Source organism: Acipenser ruthenus, chromosome 1 (genome assembly GCF_902713425.1).
Source record: "Acipenser ruthenus chromosome 1, fAciRut3.2 maternal haplotype, whole genome shotgun sequence".
In the NCBI taxonomy this organism is placed as follows: Eukaryota; Metazoa; Chordata; class Actinopteri; order Acipenseriformes; family Acipenseridae; genus Acipenser; species Acipenser ruthenus.
In genome coordinates this window covers 26,093,887-26,114,892 of record NC_081189.1, presented here as the reverse complement: position 1 = coordinate 26,114,892, position 21,006 = coordinate 26,093,887, and the positions used below count along the sequence as shown (strand labels likewise).

The following is a 21,006-nucleotide window of genomic DNA, read 5'->3' as shown; positions in this document are numbered from 1 at the left end:
TGCTTCAGGAAGCATGGGGTGAAATCTTTTCAGATTACCTCAACAAATTGACAACTAGAATGCCAAAGGTCTGCAAGGCTGTAATTGCTGCAAATGGAGGATTCTTTGACGAAAGCAAAGTTTGAAGGACACAATTATTATTTCAATTAAAAATCATTATTTCTAACCTTGTCAATGACTATATTTCCTATTCAAACTCATTTCATGTATGTTTTCATAGAAAACAAGGACATTTCTAAGTGACCCCAAACTTTTGAACGGTAGTGTATATATATATATATATATATATATATATATATACACATACACACACACACACACACACACACACATATACACACATATACACACAATAAATACAATATTATGATCCTGGAAGTTTCCAAAAACTGTTTAACTTGTTCTTTGTTGTGCAGAAAAATATATGAAAAAAATCTACCTACCTACCTATTCAACCTTAATCTTAACACTGTGACACTGCTATTACATGCGACTAGAACAACAACAAATGCTGGCAGTCAATTCAGAATGGAGTGATCGGTGAAAGGCAACAGTGGGCGGTAACTGCAGCTGTTTAATGATGAAAATGATGCCTTGGCAGAATGGTCTCCCTTCTTATGCGGAAGGGATTCACAGCGAAGGTCAAAGAAATCAATGAGCTGCTTGACAGCAGTTACATTTCTCATACACATTGATTCCCCTGTTATTCCATGACACAGCACTTTTGTTTCTTATTCACCAAAATGGTGACCTGGGGGCACTTCACTAAAATTAAATACCTTTAAATGTGCAACACACTTTGAAAATGTAGACGTAGTAAAATAGATGGCTGTAGGGGGTTTACAAGTCATTCTCTGACCTCATAACCAGTATAGCTCATTTGGGTAATAAAGAAATCCGAATCACTAAGATCAGATCGTAAAATTGCCAGCACACACTTCAGTAGATACAACATTAATGAGATCACTTTAATATGAATTATCTGATTAAGAGGATAGCCTTCTTGGGAACAATTTTCTTTGGTCATTAATGTTTTACTGGCTTTAAATTAGGGTAGACAACCAACTGTATAGACTGACTACAACACTCTAAAGTGTTTGAATCTGTTTTCAGCACGTTAAAACAACAAGAATGGTATGGCTTATAACCACACTATAGTGCAAAAACTAATCTGGGTGTGCCTATGTAAAACCTAAAATACATAATCATCAAATATACAAAGGTTGATGTTGCAAGTGTATACTGTATAACAATGTTATACTAGTCTCTTTAAAAGGTAATTGTAATTCTCTGCATTATTATATTATAAACTGTAATGTTCTTTGTGAATGACAGTATGTTGTCTAGGATAACTCAATGCACCTGATTTGATTAAGAAACAGAAATCTTCTCTAAAGAATGGTCTTTTGATAATAACAAAGAAAAAATAAACTTACTATCTTCTGTGGGAAGGACTTGTAATGAATAGACATATTCTATTAGGCTTGGCTTATCCACCACATCCAAGGTATTCAACATGTCCAGGCCAGAAAGTGCAAAAAATACAATGGTTAGCCTGTAAAACAATGCATAGAAGAAAAAAGTTTTACAGTAGTGCAGAATGGAAGTTTAATCTAAGTACAACATTTCCATGCCTCCTTTAAGATTATCGTTTACAGTACAGTATCATTATTGTCATGGTACTGCAAGAAAAGGTTTTCTGTATTAATAATACATACCCAATCTACCTTTGAAGATCACTGGCTGTAATTCCAGTGATATTCAATAATGGTTTTTAATAAAAAAAGAAAATACAGTAAACTTCCAAAAACAACAAGCAGTTTGAAATTTACTGAAAACATTATATCAAATTCTATTAACGGATGAGTTGCTACAACAGGGTCTTTGTACACTTACTATTGTACAAATGGATTTAACACTTCAATCTGAACCCTCTATCCTCAACATTTTAGGGGATATGGACTGTCCCAGTAATTATAATTTTGGTTTTTAGAGATGCCTAATTACTGCCTAACACCCCTAGAAGTAAGTTTTCAAACCACCTCAGATATTTGGCATAGAAGTCATCCGAGCAGTTGAAAAAGATCGTTAGTTAGTAAGCCTGGTAATGATCTAAGCAGAAACAGCAACAGAGAATTATGCAAAACACAAAAATGGGGCATTAAACAGCTAAACAGCTGGTATTACAACATTTAAGCAACGTGCATGTTTGAACATTGAAACGACCATACTGCAGTCACCATCATCAGTTCGTTGTGCATTTAGTCTCTGGTCCATTGTTCGCTGCATGAATTCAGACCTGTGCAATGTGAAACTTATCCAGTTGAAAACGAGGACAACATTATATTTATACAGTATTATTGTTCAGAATAAACGAAAGGTCTACTGTGTCACCACAGTTCCAGGTCTTCTGTGAACGTAGTAATGTTAAAACTGTAACTGCTTCCTGTATGAATGGTTTCGCTACACCAGTGACATTTCCGGAACTGAAGGCAAAATAAACATTGATACCCTGCAGCACGTTCTCAATAAGTTTTCTTTGTTCCGTGTATGCCCACCTACTGTACTTTTGATACTAAATATGAAGTTGTTTTTAGTACCCTTTATATAATAATTAACACAAACTCTGCATTTTAAAAACTATTTATTATTTTTCACAACACAGTATCTCAACATTCGCTACCGAGAAGTGTTGTTTGGTTATATTTGTAGCGATAAACTGACGAAACGTTAATCCGACTTATTCTCCTTGACCCATGCAACAAAATACATATATATTATTTTAAATGTTAACACAATCGGATAAACACCTACTCATTTCAATCAACAAAAGGCATGTCATTCACTGCTGAAGAGTTAAAACAGAAGAAAGCTACTGTCACATTACAGCTAGCCCTGACATTGCATTCATCATGTGCAGGTACATAGTGTACACAGCGGCTTCCCTTACCTGCTGGTTTCCAGCGAAGAGTACCTCTCCGGTAAGATTTGCAAACATCTCTGAAAAAAAATAACATGCCGGTCTTTCAGAAAGTCGATTTCTTCAAATTCTGCTACCGGATTCTCCTCTTCAGCCATCTTTGTCAAAAAAAAAAATATCAAACTCCTTGTCAACTTCCGAAAACGTCACTTCCTGAGGTTAAAAGCGCAGATTTCTGGTCAGTGAAAATATTATATTGACTGTTTGTTTGTTTTACATAAAGTAGTGCAGTGTCATAGACCAGTCTTGGAGTTGGAACATGGTAAAACAATTTCAAAATACTTTGTTTATGTACTAGGCTTAAGGCGTCCTTCCCATATGTTAAAATGATTGTTATACAACATTGAAATGTCCATTGTTGATATAATGTCTTATATCCAAAATACCATAGATGCTAACAGTCCCTATATGGTCAAAACAGTCCCGATTTCCTAACAAATGTTCCGCGTCCCTGTGCATAGGAACAAAGTCCCTATATTTACCCATAGAAAAAAAGAATAATTTATTCTGCACAGTAGTTAGTGAAAACCACACACTGTGCACTTCATGCGGCTGATATATCTGCTGATCGCTAACTACAAAGCTAAGAACGCTTCATTGTGTCTATTCTTACTACCATGATGGTCGTGTGGTGTTGGGGGGGGGGGGGGGGGGATACTATTATATGATAATGAGTGTTTTTTTTTGCGTATGCACTCTCCCATGTGTATGATGCACATGACGACACCCTACCCCCCTCAGGTCGGAGCGTCCCTCCTGAACAGTTTCCAAATGTTGGTAAGTATGAAATACTGATTCAAAAGCTGATGAAGATGTCTCTAGTTCGCAGTCTGATGGGACCCCTGTGTTAAAAAAAATAATCTCAAACTACGATCTTTATATTTCTAGCCATGATCACGCCAAAACATTGCATTATTCGTGTATTACAAATGCACTTATATCACAGGATTAGACTGTCTGTAGTCCTGATTTCAGCATGTGCAGGTGCTGTATGAAGACCTGTCTTGTTCCATGAACTTTGTTTGTGTACAGTAACCAAGGTAGTGAGTATTTGGGGAAACAATCAGAACAGTCACAATAATTTGACTGGAGTTAATCAATTACTTAAAGCATAAACCTTATTTTTGACCACATCATCATAATAATAATAATAGATACATACAATACATAAACGGTAATTTTGGGTCAATATCTATATTAATAGATTTGAATGCAAAACTTCACTCTCATTTCTAATATATTTAATAATTATTAGATACACCTTTCTACTTGCTTCCAAAAGGTTTGTATTTGTAGATTTTTATAATCTGTAAACCTCTCGACTATACTGTACCAATACTTGCATCAGCTTGTACTTGCACTGAACCGCTCCATATCTGCCATATTCTACTACTGCTCTTAATTATGTCTATTTTCTTATTCTTATAGGTATCCGTATTCGCGTTTTTTGTAATTGCTTTTATTTGAAATCGTTGTTATCTATCTACGGTACTTAATACATGCGCTTAATGGACTTTACTCATATAAGCAGATATTTATACTAAGTTTAACTGGTCTTAGTCAAACTCGATCTTAAATGTAATTGACGGTATTCCTTATTTTGCTCTTATTTGAAATTGATCTTATTTTCTACTGATTGTACTGTACTTATCTGTAATGTGATATTTTGTAACAACTGTAGGTCACCCTGGATAAGGGCACCTGCTAATGAATAAATAAATAATAACAGAGCATTGCCTAACAGTGGAAATGTGGTATTCATGCTAATGCGACAATTGAACACGGTCCTATTGTGTCATAGGGGTTCATACCTCAATAAAATCAGTAAGTTACAGCTGCAGAATCTATCACAGGTTTTTGTTTCATTTTTACAAGTAATATAGAAAGATAAATCATCAACCTGAGCTGTACAAAACTGGCGCTATCCGTAATATTCAAACACAAAACACATAATTTGTCTAAAAGGGCAGATGGACAGACAGACAGGAAAGGCTCTGTCATATATCCCCAGATCCTGATAACCTCAGTAAATTGTACAAATGATTGTCTTAAAACATTGTCACAATTAGATAAACGGTACTGGATATTTGTAAAACAGTGTGTGAATCCCCAGCAGTAAATAATAAAACAAAACACACACAAATAAAGGCAAAATTGAGCAGTTTGTTTTGCAATTTTAGTATTTACAAGATTAGATATGACATGGTGCAAAATACACAAAATTCATAAAAATAATTTACAACTCAAAGTGCATTCATCTGTTTGTAATATGGTTTGACCATTGTAAAATGTTTCTCATTGCACACCAATACTTCAGATTTAAATGAAAACTACTTCAAAATGTAATAGTTGAATGAACTGTAAGATATAACCTAGCACATATATATTTAATAATATCAATTGCATTTGTGGATTTCAGAGCTGGAATGTTTCTGATAGAAACACAGAATCAATTTGTCTACACACTGCTACATCTCCATTTAGTTAGAGATCTAAGAAACTCAACCTGGCAGATAATGGATTACGAATGTAAAATGACCAGTTTTCATTGATATTCACCATATTTCACCAAACCTTTATCATACACTCCTACCCTCGAATAGAAGTTTCAGACTGCATTCGCATTTATGATCCAATAAACAATTGATTTTGTACAAATATCTTTAACCTTTCAGGTACTGTGCAATTTGTACGAGTTTATGAGGACCCTCTGTATCTGTGTACACTGGTTTGTTATGGTGTTATGAATTTTCACATTTGATTCCAGAATCAAAGTTCTTTAAAAAATAACTTACACATTACATAATTCCAAACATATAGAATACCATTTCCATAAAATGTTTGATGAGCTCAGCCTTGATATCATTTGGACTAATACATTTCTATAGTATGGTACCAGTTTATGCTGAAGATCTTGAAGTTTATTTCATTGTGATAGGAACCCTGACTATAAGCCTTGTCTCCAGCTTGGCACAGCTCTGTTAAAAAAAAAAAAAAAAAAAAAAAAAAAAAAGGTGCAATATATTAGTAAAACAAATATTATTAAATTAAATCTATGTTTTGTTTTACTATCAGTTTATTTTTTTATTTTTATTTTTTTAACCTTTGTGGTATATGTAACAATGGTCCTCCCCCAGTTGGTCCAATCTGTTTGGTGCGTTCTTCCCATCCCTTTGTAGGTCTCCATAGTCTAGATGGGTCTCTGCTTATGTGAACTTCAACCTAAATCAATAGTTTAGAGATATACAAATGATATTGGAGTGTCTTGATTAATAAACGGATATCAAATACAGACATTTACAAATATAACCCAAATGTTTAATTCAGGAAATAGAATTTATAGAACTCAGAAAAGACTATGTGTATTTCATTATTCCCACAGTTAATATTACATTAAGTAATGTTCTTTATTTATTTTTCTTTAAATGAACATTTAAATGTGTTTATCCAAACTTACAGGACAGCCATGGTAAAGTTTCTTTAAACTCTATTAAATAAAACATTTGAGAAAAGTAGAGACAATATTAGCCTATCTGCAAATGTTGTCACAATAGTATGTACAAATCATGAAAGGAAAACAGTCTACCTAATTTAAAGCATAGTGTGTCAGCTTGAATAACCAACTAAATAAATCGAATGCCAAGTCATGAATTTATAATAGATCCAACATTAGCAAGAAGTCCTATTAATGCAGTTAAAACTTTAACACTTGCTTTTAAATACAAATGTCATAGTGATGGGGTTTTACAATATGTGCATTTCAGTTAAACCAGACATATTTGAGGCTCCTGAAGTTAGGAGTCCTGTTGGCATCTGGTTTGCATGGATATTTCTTTTAGGCTGGGTACGGGTTCTTCAGGTGTGTCAATTACTTTACCATCTGTCATACAGCTGCTATTTTATGTCATTACCTTCTCCTTCAACTTGGCCAGTCTGTCCTCACGCTCAGCAGCTTCCTCCTCTTTTGCTCGTTTCTCCAACAGCTTGGCCTCTAATTTGTGCAAATCCTGGGAAAAATAAATAAATAAAAGTAAACATTTAAAATTGTAGCCTTCACTTGCAATTGCAATATTGATCTTCTAACCAGTGTACTCCACTACATAAGGAATACTAGGTTTCCAATACTGCACAAAGACCCTTTAAAAAAAACACAAATGGACACCGTTAAAAATCACATTCTGAAAATCAGAGGCTTTGCAAATAAGTATATTTTATTGTTGTTTCTACAGACAACTGTGCCAAATGAGGCTACAGGTTAGGCCAGACTCAATATTTTAATATGTATGCAATATCCCCTTATTCCTTGTGGTAATAGCAACACTGCTAAGGCTTACTCTTTCTTGAAACTTGGTGATTCCTCTAGCAGCCTGTCTCCTCTTTTCATCCTGCTCAGCCTGCTCTTGCATCTCTTTTTCAAGACGAAGAAACTCCTCCTGCTCCTTCTTCTGCCGGACATACGCCTCCACCTCTAGCTTGACCTCCAGCTGCCGCTGCTGCTCCTCCTTGGCCTTCCTCCTTTTCTCTGCCTCTTCTCGGAGCTGCTGCTTCTCTTCCATGGTGCGCTCCTGCTCCTTCTGCTTCTTCCAAGTGTGGAGTCTTGTCTGTCTCTCTTTTCTTTCCTGCTCAATTTTCTGACGCTGTGCCTCTACATGGGCCAGCTGCTCTTGCCTCAGCTCTTCCTCTGATTTATCTTTCTGCTTAAGGAGTTCTTCTTTTTCCAGTTGCTTCTTAGCTTTCCATTTCTGAATAGCCTAGAAGACATTTTTAAATAGCTTTGATGTAAATGTATTGCCTCAAAAGAACCTTTTCACAAAAGTAGATTAATAAGATTAATATGAAAGATCTCAACATGGACATCAATTACAGTGACACATAAAATAGTAGATGTTTCGATTAGTTCCACTCCTTACTATTTGATTTTTTTTTTTTCGCACACACCTCTGCTGAATGAGTGATGACATATTTTCTTAAAACAGATTTTTCATGACCATGGTTAACTGTGATCAGTCCCATCATTTTTAAAGAAAATAAATCTGAATGTACAGTACATCAAAATCACTGCAGTCATTTAAAAATATGTACAGCTCACGAAGCTTTACAAACTAACAACATATGAAAAGTTCAACAAACACTACATTAATTAGAACAAGTATGTTAGTATGATCGATCTTTCACAACAACTGTAAAGCCTTCATGAAAAAGTACATCACAACAACAGACATCCACTGCATGCTAATATGCAAGACTGGAATCTATATACAGATTCAAATATAAAAGAATGTCCTGATTAAAATGTGTGTCCCCTACCTCCTTTTTGCTTTCTTCAAGAAATAGAAACTCTTGATACCAATTCTCATGGAGCTGAATGTCTTCCTGGGTTCTTCCAGGCAGATACAGCAAGGCCTCCTTCATATACCCAGTCTTGCCATTGTGCTTAGTCCAAACTTTTAAGAAGTTCTGATGATCGTAATCATCCCAGCCTCCCTGTCGCTCTCCAGTCTGCTGCAAGAACTTCTCAAACTCCACTACTTCAGCTGGTAGATCATCATCAATGGTTTTGGCTAATGGGACCTTAGCTAGGAGAGATGGGCAGTTTTTTGGAGCAGCTGACACAGCCAAGGCCCACGTCTCAAACTTCTTTTCTAGAGCAATGATTTCCTGAGAGGAATTCTTCTCCTCTTTCATGAGCTCCTCATAACTGAAAAGAGACAGTTGATCGTATGAGTTCTTAAAATCAACAAGCTCCTACTTTTGTATTGATCAAGTAGGACAAGACTGAAAAATAGCAAATTTCTGCAGCATGTAGCATCTATGTACAGTAGATAAATATTATATGCAAATAAAATATGTATGCATCAATATGCTTTCCTTCCATGACTTCATAATGAAAAAATAAAAAAAAGAAAAAGAAAATCACTGGTCAATTTTTATACAGAATGACGCATGAATTGTTCTCCACACAAGAAGATATTGTAAAATATGTATTCATTTATTTATGAATTACTACATGTTCTTCATCATGTACAGTATTATTATTTATTTAGTAACTTACCTTTGTCGTTGCACTTCTTTGAAAGCATTTATGGCATTTTCAACTTCCTCCATTATTTCCTTGAGCTTTTCCACAACTATAAAACAATATTTCTGTTCATTTAAATACAGCCAAATTATTAAAATAAAAATATTCTTTTTTTTTTCTTCCCCATCTTTTACAATGCTCAACACAAATATTCTCCTTTTACCAGCATACAATGCTATTAAAACCTAAATCACACTTTCACAAGCCATGCATATATATATATATATATATATATATATATATATATATATATATACGTACACTCTGGGGTTGGCTTTACATCCTTCAGCTGTCTTTGGAATCTCTTCACACTGTTATGGATTTTGGCAAGTTGCTGTTGAAGCTTAGCCTCTTAAAGAAAACACACACACACACATCATTATATATTATACATATACACATTATATCTATATATCTATATATATCTATATATATATATAACTATCTATCTATCTATCTATCTATATAAACAAACAATACATGGGAACAATAAGTAAGTTAATATTCAAGAGACTATCACTGAAAACATACATACAGGGTTAATGAACATGTTGTAAGGCTAGACTTCATCCTGGAGTACTAATGCTACCACAACTAGATTTTATGGCTAATCTGTTTCTTAGCACTAGCGTCCTCCATTTAAAGTATTAAGCTTACTTTCCATTGTTCTACTATTTGTCAGTTTGAGTTCCAAGTCTTCCAGTGTTCCAAACTCATTTCTGACATCTTTCTTTTTGACATAAAGATGTGCATTTTGGTCTTTTTCAAGTTTTGCAATCCTGTAATTAAAACAATAAATGACAATGAAATCAATGGATCAATTAGGGCAGCAGTGTGGCGTAGTAGGGCAGCAGTGTGGCGTAGTGGTTAGGGCTCTGGACTCTTGACCGGAGGGTTGTGGGTTCAATCCCTGGTATGGGACACTGCTGCTGTACCCTTGAGCAAGGTACTTTACCTAAATTGCTCCAGTAAAAACCCAACTGTATAAATGGGTAATTGTATGTAAAAATAATGTGATATCTTGTAACAATTGTAAGTCGCACTGGATAAGGGCGTCTGCTAAGAAATAAATAATAATAATAATAATAATAATAATAAAAAAAAAAAAAACGTTGTACTGAATTAGTTTGGAAAGCATCGGAACTTCATTCTACATTAAACATTTAACAGAACGTATGTGTGCCTCTTAAGCAGGACCTTAGTCTTAAAATGTTTCGCATGCTACAGAATGCAGTATTACTAATTTGTCATTTCGCAGACACTTTTATCCAAAGCGACTTAGACACGAGGGCGCAAACTATGCATCAACAACTGCTGCCTCGGTTATACGTCTCATACGAAGGACAGTAGATGCAGTGTGTAAAAATATATGGAAAGGGTTATGTAGAATTATGTATTTATTAACCAGCCTTTCATAGACCCAGCTATATTGTTCTGCCCACCGGACCTGTATATTATTGTATGAATGGACATACTGTTTTTTCAGTTTTTCTGCCTCCCGGATGAATTCAACCTTCTTAGCCTGTGCTTCTTTCTCTCTCCAGTTCTGGATATAAAAGTGTTTGTCATGACGGCCAGCGGGCTGGAAAGCGTCATCATCCTCCAACAAATAGAAGTTAATACAGGTAAAACAAATAAATACATTGACAATTTGGATTGACATATTCAGCCGTTCAAATGTCACCATAATTAAACAATTTTTCACGATTTATTAATCAAAGCTTTATTAAGTTTACAGTAACTTATATTCACAATAATATGCATATGAAATAAAACTATTGCCAGAATGAAAAGGTAAGGATAATATAACATAAAACGAAACCAGAAGTATAGGCTTGCTAATTCTTAATCAAATCCACTTTTTACGATTCCCTTTTCAGAATGTATCAGTTAACTCATACCCTCCAACTGTACCGATTTAACCGGTACAATACCTGATTTCTAACTTTGGTACCGAATCCCCACACATTGATTGTGTGTACTGAATGTTGAGCTTTATCTGAAGACTTTTTTTTCCTGCACAGCCCTGCCAGGTCTCTAGAGGCATGTTTGTGCTAGCGTCACATCCCCATGGTACTGCCTGCTAGAGACAGATAGTTACCAGACAGCAAAGATATTGGTAGAGGCAGTCCATTCATATATATTCTGTTATTATAGAACCACCCTCATTAAATGTATTTATGTTAAGGCAGTTCAGTCATTGCCTTCCTCACCCATTTAGATCCATAATTATCCCCGAGTTACGACAAAGTAACGACATTTAATTTCTGCACCTTATGACTAAGGCCCTTTGTAAAATCATGAAATTAGCCCAATACCACGTTTTTGTTTTTTGTTTTTTTTTTGTTTTTTTACAATATTCTTAAGAAATAAAAATAAATTTCATAATTATATGTATTTCATACAAAAAAACACATTATCGAAACTGTACAGCTCTGCTGTCTGCCTGCGTGTACTATTAGCAAAGCACATAGTGCTGTACAGTGATTATGTCATGTGACTATATGCAATCTAGGCGGGAAATTAAAAAGGATAAAAATGTGTCTGCAGCAGATCACGTAAAGGAGTATCCAGCAGGAGTTTTACACAGCGATGGAGGTAAGCTCTTCTGTACGTCCTGCAATGTTACTGTAGCTCACTACCGAGAATCGGCTGTTGACAGGCATTTAGATTCAAGTATTCGCCGAAAAGAGAAAGGCGGAAATCCAGAGCAGTACTGCGACTGCTTTACTTGCAAAGAAACAAAAAACGATGACTTCCATGTTCCGAAAGTCCACTGAAAACCGTTAAGCACTAAACACATTACATTTTGACCTGACAGAGGCATTTGTTTGCGCAAATATCTCTCTCGAAAAATTGGACAACCAAAAAAGTTATGTAAATTCTTCAGACTGTGTAGCAAAAGGTGGAATGGTTCCTTCATCAGCCCAGCTGAGACATGAATACTTACCTAAAGTTGCCGAGAGATTATGGAATTGGTAAAACAGTCTAGCTGCTTGTCAGTGACCACTGACGAGTCGACTGATGCCCAAGATCAGTAATGGGTTACACATTGTATTTATTTTGCAAAACCTAAATGGTGAACATGCATCTGACGTACTGGAACTATTGTAAACTATGAAGCTATTGTAAAGTTCTTGAATAACTTTAACGTTGATTTTGATGATGACAGTGCATTTACCTCTATTTATTAAAGAACATTCCCGTGATTTTCAAAAGGGCCTTAATTATAACGTTACAGCTGTATTTTATTTTTCTTCTTTAAATGAATATAATAAAGGTCAAGGATGAGAAATTTGTGTTTGAGTGTGCGAGTTAAGTTATTTTGCACCCTCTAGTGGCTACTCCATCCGATACTCACCGCCCTGTACTGAAAGGTAATACGCAGTAATGGTTTTCACCTATATTTCATAAATAAATTAATAATTTTTGTATTTCTCTCTGTTGTTCTTAAAATCACGCATTAAAGCTTAACGACAAAATTTGGCAGGATTTTCTATTTTTGAATGCGATTAAGTGGTCCGTACCCGTAAAATGTAATGGCAGCTGGCAATATTGGTAATAAAGAGGAATGCAATGAACCAACATTAAAAATGGTGTACTTATTCTCTGGTTATACTAAGTAAAATCCACATCACATGCCAATTCTACAGATTAAGGAGCTATAATACAAACTGGTAACCTACTCAGTAAGCTACCAATTTAGTACTGACAGTACTACTGTTGCAGTCCTGCCACAATTTGCTTCTCATACAATGTATCCCAACAAAAAACAAAAAAATACTAATAATGGTACCTGTCATTTCTTCTCTATATAATTTGTTAGTGACATTTTGAGAGACACGATGAAACAGATACAGACTTTTGTTGTATCTAAATGTAAAAATGTACATTCTAGGTTGCAGGAAATTGCATATTTTATAGTTAACATTTTAAAAAATGCTCTGAGAGGGGTATGTCGTGTCAGACCCGCGTGGAAGCAGGTCGCTCACTACCGTACGAGCCGCTTGTTCTCGTAATGTCACACAAGTGGACCTATTTTAATTTCAAATGTTGGAGGGTATGTTATCTACGTTTATAAACGCAACTGTGCAGAGACAAGAGACCCACCAACTTGTATTTAACAGACTTGCTCTGGTAAACTACACAATACAACAGTGCCTAGCAGCTACTTGACCTAGTCATATTTGATTTTATAACAAATCATCGTGCTCCCAGTCAAAATATTTACCAACAAAAAAAAAAACACGTTTCAGTTTTAAACTGTATCATTAAATACTGTATTGGACTATATTTTAATTCAAAAAAAGTTAAATATCTGATTATGTTTACCTGGAAGGTATCATTGGACGCTGTGGTCGTTAGGGCAGCCATTTTTATTTTGAATTGTAAAACTTTATTTCCACTAAATCGTGTTGCTGACGGTTAGCGCGTATTGATATAACCTGTGGTCCCAGTTCCTGTTTTGTTGCAACGCACAGAAACAACGAGAGTTAACAAGATATTGAAATGAACAACACCTGTTCCCATTGAAAGCAAGCGGTATGGGTGCGTTGTTAAATTCATCGGTGCTCTGCATCGCTGCGTCGGAAGTGACATCACTTGGTGCGCAGCGGTGCGGGGAATTTAACAAGTTTGTTGAATCAACATAGCAGATATAATGGAAAGGTTGCTGCTGCGGCATGCAACAAGGCTGTGGTTGACCTGTGGGGGCTGAAAGCTTATTGGAACGAAGGTTTAGTTATCTTTAACCGACTAATTAGGAGCTATCTTGTAGTTACATTAAAATGTAGACAGCTAACCTGCAACTGTATATATATATATATATATATATATATATATATATAATATATACATATAAATATATTAATGGATACACTTTCATATAGTTCGCCCACTTTTCGCAACTTTGTGACATTTGTTTTAAGTATAAAATGACAAAAAAACATACACGATAAAAAAAAAGCTGTTTTCTCTCTCATTTTCAAAATATATGACGTATCTGAATCTACAATTACATTGATAATAACTCCGTACAAGACAAACTTCCACAGTGGGAGCGGCCGTTTTGGTTTTGCTGCAGTTCACCGACTCTCAACCCCGCTGAATTTAACAATTTCGTTGAGCAACCCCTGGTGAATTTAACAACGGTTTGGTGAATCTGGTACACCGGTGCATGCAGCGGTGAACTTAACAACGCACCCTTTCATAACATGAAACTTTGAAAATATTTACTAACGCTACCGGCGTAGTGTCTTCTGGGAATAGTCGTTTATCTGGTACACGCGGAAAGGTGTTTCCAATCAGCAGGAATGCAGAGGAAAACTACAACTCCCGTCATACACGCATGTCAACAACATGCTGGCTTCGTATTTAACTTCCTGTCAAGTTTTAACATTTTTCTTGCTGTTATGATGAATTTTTTTTCTGGTCACTTTCTAAAATCTCCTTCAGAAAACTGAATGCGAAAACAGAATAATGCAATTTCCATTATTCAACACCACTCATCATCATACTAAATTGAGGTTTTTCATGTGACGTTATCACAGCACGGTGCGGCCACTGGAGGTCAAAAATGCATTGGCGGGCAGACAACTTATAACTAAGAGCGGTCGTTACACTTTTGATTTTACAATGCCAGATGTGTGTTGTGCTGTTGGGTGCACCAACAGAAGAGGAAAACAATTCAGAGTATCCTTCTACAGGATTCCTGCTGAGCCAGACAGGAGGGAAAAGTGGATTTCAGCCATTAACAGAGTAGCAAAAACTGATTCACGGAACCCAAAGTCGAAAACCGACTGGACCAACTCAGTACACACGTTTGTGTAGTGAGCACTTTATAAAAGGTTAGTATCAGCAATATATTGGAAGGTAGTTAAGGTCTTACGTTATTATTATTATTATTGTTGTTGTTGTTGTTCATATTCTTAAAGTGTAACACGCTTAATGTATAACCGATTTTTCAGAAATATTTATACACTTACGGAGCTTACACGGGTTGTTGATTCACAATCTTTACTTAAAATATAACAGAATGCATTAAACTACATTATTTTACTTAACTTCAGTATGAAATCACAGAACCCTCAGTTTATAACATATTTAAATGCCCAGTAATGAAAACTGCATTCGCCTACATGTAATTGTAGGCTACTTAAAAAAAGCTGTTCTTGTACTGTGATACTTGAAATGTATTTGCTTACGATTGTAAGTCGCCCTGGATAAGGGCGTCTACTAAGAAATAAATAATAATATTACTTAGTTGAAAACTGAACAGAAATCGTTATGCACGTACTTTAACTAACATATTGTTAATGCTGCGCTCATTTTTACACAGCATAGTTTAGTAGTACAGTCTCTTGGCTTAAACGTTTACCTGTCACTCGCTGAAGTTGATTTTACGGGAACATAAAATCTACAGATTAGTTAATGATTCTTAGTAGAACAAATTATGATGTGTTTTTAAAATCCCCATACAGTTATAATACTCTAGTCTGTACTAAAAATGCCATATACATTATTTTAAGTCTATTTGACGAAATATGTTAAAAGTTTACATACAAACAACATATAAATACTGTATATAATTCACTTTAGTACTGTATTTTTAAACAAACTATTGACCATTTGTATTTTCTTAATTGGTAACATATAAGCAAAGGGGGGGGGGATAATGCTTACATTTAACATAAAACTGATATTTCTGAGCTAATTGCATTTTGTATGTCTGCAAACTGTAAATAAGTAGTGTCTCTACCTTTTGCAGGGAAGAAGTCTGATAACCCCCTGTCCCCTGATTATGTGCCGTCTATCTTCAACCATACACCTTCTACTAGGAAGAATAAGAGGGCCAGAGACATGGAGAGGTTTGAGGGTAGGGAAATGAAGAGGAGGAGGAAGAGGCGAGAGGAGGAGAGTGAAGCAGTGGCAGGGCTCCTGGATCTATCAGCCAGACAGCAGGAGTTACAAGACCCTGTACCTCCTATGCAAGAAGTAAAGGCGAGGGAGTGTGAAAGTGAACACTGTAGAGACTGTATTCGATCTTTAGAAAGCGAGCGTCAGGCCTTGAGAGGAGAAAATGATCGTTTAGAAAGCACAATCAAGTCATTTTCATTTGATGAAACATCTTTTAAAGATAATGATTTGAAGGTGAGGAAAATGGCTGGACTACCTTCATTTGAATAATGAAATGCTGTCTTTCATTTTATTTGTTATTTAAAAGAGCAATCATCGAAAACTGCTACAATCGAAAGACACTTTGAAATTTTGAGGCGGCACTTTCTCCCTTGCCTTCTCTAAGGAGCTTCCACTGATCTGATGGTGCCCGCCTTTTTGTAGTGAATGCCATTCACATTGTGTTTCTTATTGCCTTCAATTACTTGAGCTTTTCTACTTAAATACACATAATTATTTGATGTATAGTACTGCTACTGGCTAATTAAACACCCAACTCTCAAATAAATCATTTTCAGAGAATACAATGTTTTTACCCATTACTCCAAAATAAAAATGAGAAAAATATATAATTATAAATGTATTATTTGCATCACAATGCAAGATGATTATTTTAATTCCTTAAAGAGTAAGTAGCGGTTTTCTGAAAAAATATATCATTATACGCAGCTACAACTGTTTAAATAATGGACCTGTAATATCCTAGTAACTTTTTACACTTATAACTAAAGTCTGTTTCAAGGCTCTTTTCAAATGGCCTCTCTACTGCACTGGGGTTAGAGATCTGTCCTCTAAATCACTGCAGGAAGAACGAATAAATTTTTTTTAAAAAAACATTACATGAAGTGCTCTGGCTTTTCTGTTCGTACCACATCATGGATAGTTATTGCTGTGTTACCTGTTTGACAACATTTTGAAAACAGACTTTAAAGTTATGTGTAAAATGTTGTCGAGATGTAGCAATGAAAAAAAAAATTACAAGTATGTTATTTAAACAGTTCTAGCAACACGTGGGGACATGTAACACTATTTTTTTTCAGAACCCTGTTACTTACTCTTTAAGATTGGATTTGTAAATAACTTATTCTAAAATAAATTCAAATATTTTCCTAGCTTTCTTTAAATGTATGTTGCAGTGGCACCTTCAATCCGTTCTGGTCAAGGGGTTTGTTCCAACCAATTACTGAATCGAGCTGAAGAGAGTCTTACTTTATTTACCTAGGTGTTCAAGTAGTTCAATGTCTGTTTGGAACATGAGAAAGAGCCACGCGTGAGTAGCACCTCATCACTTACAGCAGGACACATGATCTTCCAGCAGGGGGTGCTGATACATAAGCATATTGAGACCAGTTTCACAGCTGAATGTTTGTTTTTTCAAGCAGGTTTAGCAGACATAGGCGTATTAAATCTTCATGACAGTTTTTGTTTGTTCTTTAAACTGCTACAATTATTTTGGATTACTGTGGTTTGGTGTTTGGTGTTTATTTGAAGTTATTACATTGACCTGGTTAATGAAGCACCTTAGATTGGGTCCTGAGGGATTTACCAAGCGGTCTGATGAATTAATTTAAACTGGTTCTCTACAGGATTATTTGACTAACCGTCAATTAACAGTGTGGTCAAGCCTCAACCTTAACAGTTTGGCGAATCTACTTTATCCACACAATGTAAACAGCAGGAGTTCTCTATGGGTCTATTTCGTCACAGCTGTAGCACATCCTTTTTTTCTGTCTGCACTTCAACACACATTAATAAAACTGGATTAATGAAACAGACTCCTGCCACGTGCCCACAGGACCCTGGTTTGGATCCCAGCCCTCTCAAAATCTAATTGAGCAGTGACAGACTGCACACTAAGACTTCATATCTGTCATCCTGTAGCAGAACCATAATTGACTTGTGTGTGTGCACTGCTCCCATTTAAATGATTACTGTCTCACCATACCTGCTTCTTGACTTCTTGACTGGCTGATTTCAGTACTAAAAATAGAAATGAGGCCAGCCAGGAGAGGACAACTTAAGCATCTGGTCCTGTACCACTGACAAAATGGAAAGCATGGTTTCAATACATGAGTACACAATAACTGTTTCTGCTTAACACTGTATTCAATAAAGACAAAATACTTTGTGCTACTAAATTTAAAATGATATAACAATAACATTCAGCACAAAAATCTTAATGTAATATTCATAATGCAATATTTATTTTTGATTCTTTATAAACAATAAAAAATAACTTTAACATGTAAACAAAAAACATGTTTACCTTCACACAATTATTTCAAGATTAGTTTTTGATTTCACAACCTTCAAATCAACATTATCGTGACTTATTTCTATTAAAATTACAAAGCAGTCTTGACTTGCGCTGACACTGGCAGCATTTGTGATATTTCTAAGGTGTTTATGATGATTAATTTTCTAAAGCTGTAAACCACATTCATAGATAAAAACAGAAAGACTGTATTGTACTGGAATCATTTGTCTTTTTATTTTATGTTTCTTGATCAGGTTGAAATGCCAGGTACAGTCCAAGGTTTCTTTTCAATTACACAGGCATCCAAAACAACTGTGTACACTACGGAAATCTACAACAACATGAAAGGCAATAAGTACTGGTATTTTAAATTACAAGGAATGTGGGTTGCACAACTTGGGTCTGGCAGCTGACAAGGCATGCCTATCACATGATCACCACCTAATTTAGAGCTATGCCATTTTCCTCTTGATGAAGCAATACATATATAGTAAATGAAGGTGAATATTCATGGAACTCAATATAGTTATAAAGATTGATATGAGTTGGATAATGTAATTGAATTCTGTAGTACTTACATTTTGTCCATGATGTTAAAGTTTACTTGGCCCCCTGTGACTTTTAAGGACTCAAGGCAGTGAATAGCCAGACTATAACAACCTACTGTACATGGCCTTGTGAGAACATGTTAAGCCCACAGTGCTTTTTTGCCTTTTGCTCAATTTAATGATTCACCCCGTAGCTACTCATCCAAAATCCCTGCTTAGAGCTTTGTACTTCAGTTTCATGAAACTAGACTATAGCTCCTCTTGAGAGTTTTCCTTCCTTTTGTAATAATACTAATAACCCACAGAGCTAAATGGATTCTAATTTAGAACATCAGTCAGACCACTTTAACCTCCTTATAGCATTCTCTCTTAACGTATTTTCTAGCTCTGGTGCTCATTAACTTGCACAAATTTAAAATATGAATATCTAACATATTAGAGTTTTTTTTTTTTTTTTTTAAATTATGTTTTACTTAAAATGTCCTTGGAATTGGACTGTCAATAACGATAGCTCAGTACCTCTGGAATAGCTTTAACTCAACTCAAAGTGATGCACTTATATTTCAGATTTAAGCTAAATGTCAGTCTGCTAAGTTACTGAATATGTAAAAAAAAATATCCAGTTTTGCCAAAAATCCTGTGTAGTCTACAATAAATATAATAATAATAATAATAATAATAATAATAATAATAATAATAATAATAATTATTATTATTATTATTATTATTATTATTATTATTATTATTATTATTATTATTATTATTTTAAAATTATATTTTGGGTTTTTTGGTTCCAGTCAGTATCCGTTTGTGAATATATTGGTGAAAAGTAGACAGCCTTGAAACAGATCTGTTGAGAAGCATGGCAGAATATAACCCCCAGACTTGTGTATGTGTATGAAAGGCTTGTAAGTTGTACATGCTATGCCAAATCATTTAGATGTTTTAATAAAGCCAAAGGACCTCACATGTTTGCACTTGCTAGCCAATGGGATTGCTCCATCTTTATTTATTTATTTATTTATTTATTTTTTTAAGATGTACTGTATATATTGACATCCTTAGGTTTCAGATAATCAGTCATTTGATTGTCTGAATGTATAGTACTGCTACTGGCTAATTAAACACCCAACTCTCAAATAAATAATTTTCAGAGAATACAATGTTTTTACCCATTACTCCAAAATAAAAATGAGAAAAATATATATTGAGTAAAGAAAAAATCAGAAGGACTGACAGCCATTCTGTGAATCTTCTATGCAATTTGGTACGACTCACTTTGGGATTAGTGTGCCTTCTGGAAAACGTGTTATACCATGTACAAGCTATTTGTGTAAGCCTGGGTGGATAAACTGTCATTTTCCATACTTCTCAAGAGATCGGTTTTAACTGCTCAATAATTCTTGTTTTCACCAACCTCTTCTACTCGATTGAGTTAAATTACATTCAGAACTGGAGAAACGTGATCTTTCAACTCCAGTGTTAAAACATTAAATGTTAAACATTACGTTTTAATCAGAAACAGCAATCACTGCATGCATTAATATTGAAATTAATAAAATGTGTTGATACTTGTGGCCACTACTGTATATTAATCTAGGTCTAAGATGGATTTAAATTGAAATTTAAATTGTGGTCCTTTGTTTATTGATATTGTGATTTAAAGTGTGGTTAGTTTCAGCTTGTCAATTAAAGCTGAGTTCCCTAAGGTGTATTGGCACATTTCTATACATCATTAAACGAGTCTGTAAAGCCCAAGCACATTCCTATATAAATATGGGCTTCCACCAGTTCCTGTCTGCATTTAGATATCAAATAAAGGTTACATTCATCACATTTTTGTTTCATTTCCATTATGTTTATTCACCTACATAAAATATTTCCCTCATAGTACATATTTTATTGAGATCCCTCAGGTCTATCAACATTTTTTCTGTTCAAGCTTTAACAATGTCTCTGCCATTTATAACCCCAATATTAGAAGTTTCTTAATTTAAAAACAAAAAATAGAATCATGACTGGGGAGTACCCAGTGGCTCAGCTCGTAAAAGCAGCCCTGCTTGGAGTGCCGATCTTGGCTGAGGGAGGATCATTCAATGGGGATAGTTAAGCTCATGCTTCAGCGACCCCTATTGGTCAGGCATATGGGTAAATAGCAACAGAGATCACAGAACCAGAAATTGCCTGT

The 21,006-nt window shown here is 35.1% G+C and overlaps 2 protein-coding genes and 1 long non-coding RNA gene across 5 annotated transcripts in view; 1 reads left to right on the top strand and 2 right to left on the bottom strand.

Moving 5' to 3' along the window:
* LOC117427849 (geranylgeranyl transferase type-1 subunit beta-like) overlaps nucleotides 1-3,143 on the bottom strand; it is a 29,320-nt gene extending 26,177 nt beyond the window's left edge. Inside the window, exons 1-2 of the mRNA XM_034924764.2 lie at nucleotides 2,951-3,143; nucleotides 1,437-1,555 (exon numbers count right to left, since the gene is read on the bottom strand). Coding sequence (XP_034780655.1) covers nucleotides 1,437-1,555; nucleotides 2,951-3,078 — 247 coding nt within the window. The 5' untranslated portion in view covers nucleotides 3,079-3,143. The remainder of the gene's footprint in view (nucleotides 1-1,436; nucleotides 1,556-2,950) is intronic.
* A 1,991-nt stretch (nucleotides 3,144-5,134) lies between these two features.
* LOC117416584 (coiled-coil domain-containing protein 112-like) lies at nucleotides 5,135-13,665 on the bottom strand. 3 transcript variants are annotated; one of them, XM_059022694.1, is made up of 10 exons: nucleotides 13,393-13,661; nucleotides 10,535-10,663; nucleotides 9,717-9,838; nucleotides 9,321-9,410; nucleotides 9,033-9,108; nucleotides 8,288-8,678; nucleotides 7,315-7,731; nucleotides 6,892-6,987; nucleotides 6,084-6,202; nucleotides 5,135-5,958 (listed from the first exon to the last, which is right to left on the bottom strand). In XM_059022694.1, the coding sequence occupies exons 1-10, from the start codon at nucleotides 13,431-13,433 to the stop codon at nucleotides 5,928-5,930; spliced, it is 1,512 nt and encodes a 503-aa protein (XP_058878677.1). In that variant the 5' UTR covers nucleotides 13,434-13,661; the 3' UTR covers nucleotides 5,135-5,927. The 3 variants fall into 3 exon arrangements, with proteins under 3 accessions (XP_058878677.1, XP_058878683.1, XP_058878686.1); XM_059022700.1 differs by having other exon boundaries at nucleotides 10,535-10,659; nucleotides 13,392-13,660; XM_059022703.1 differs by lacking the exon at nucleotides 9,321-9,410 and having other exon boundaries at nucleotides 13,393-13,665.
* A 309-nt stretch (nucleotides 13,666-13,974) lies between these two features.
* LOC117394153 (uncharacterized) lies at nucleotides 13,975-16,837 on the top strand. The gene is made up of 2 exons (XR_009328511.1): nucleotides 13,975-14,905; nucleotides 15,826-16,837. It is a non-coding gene; the product is annotated as an uncharacterized LOC117394153 (long non-coding RNA).
* The last annotated feature ends 4,169 nt before the right edge of the window (nucleotides 16,838-21,006 follow it).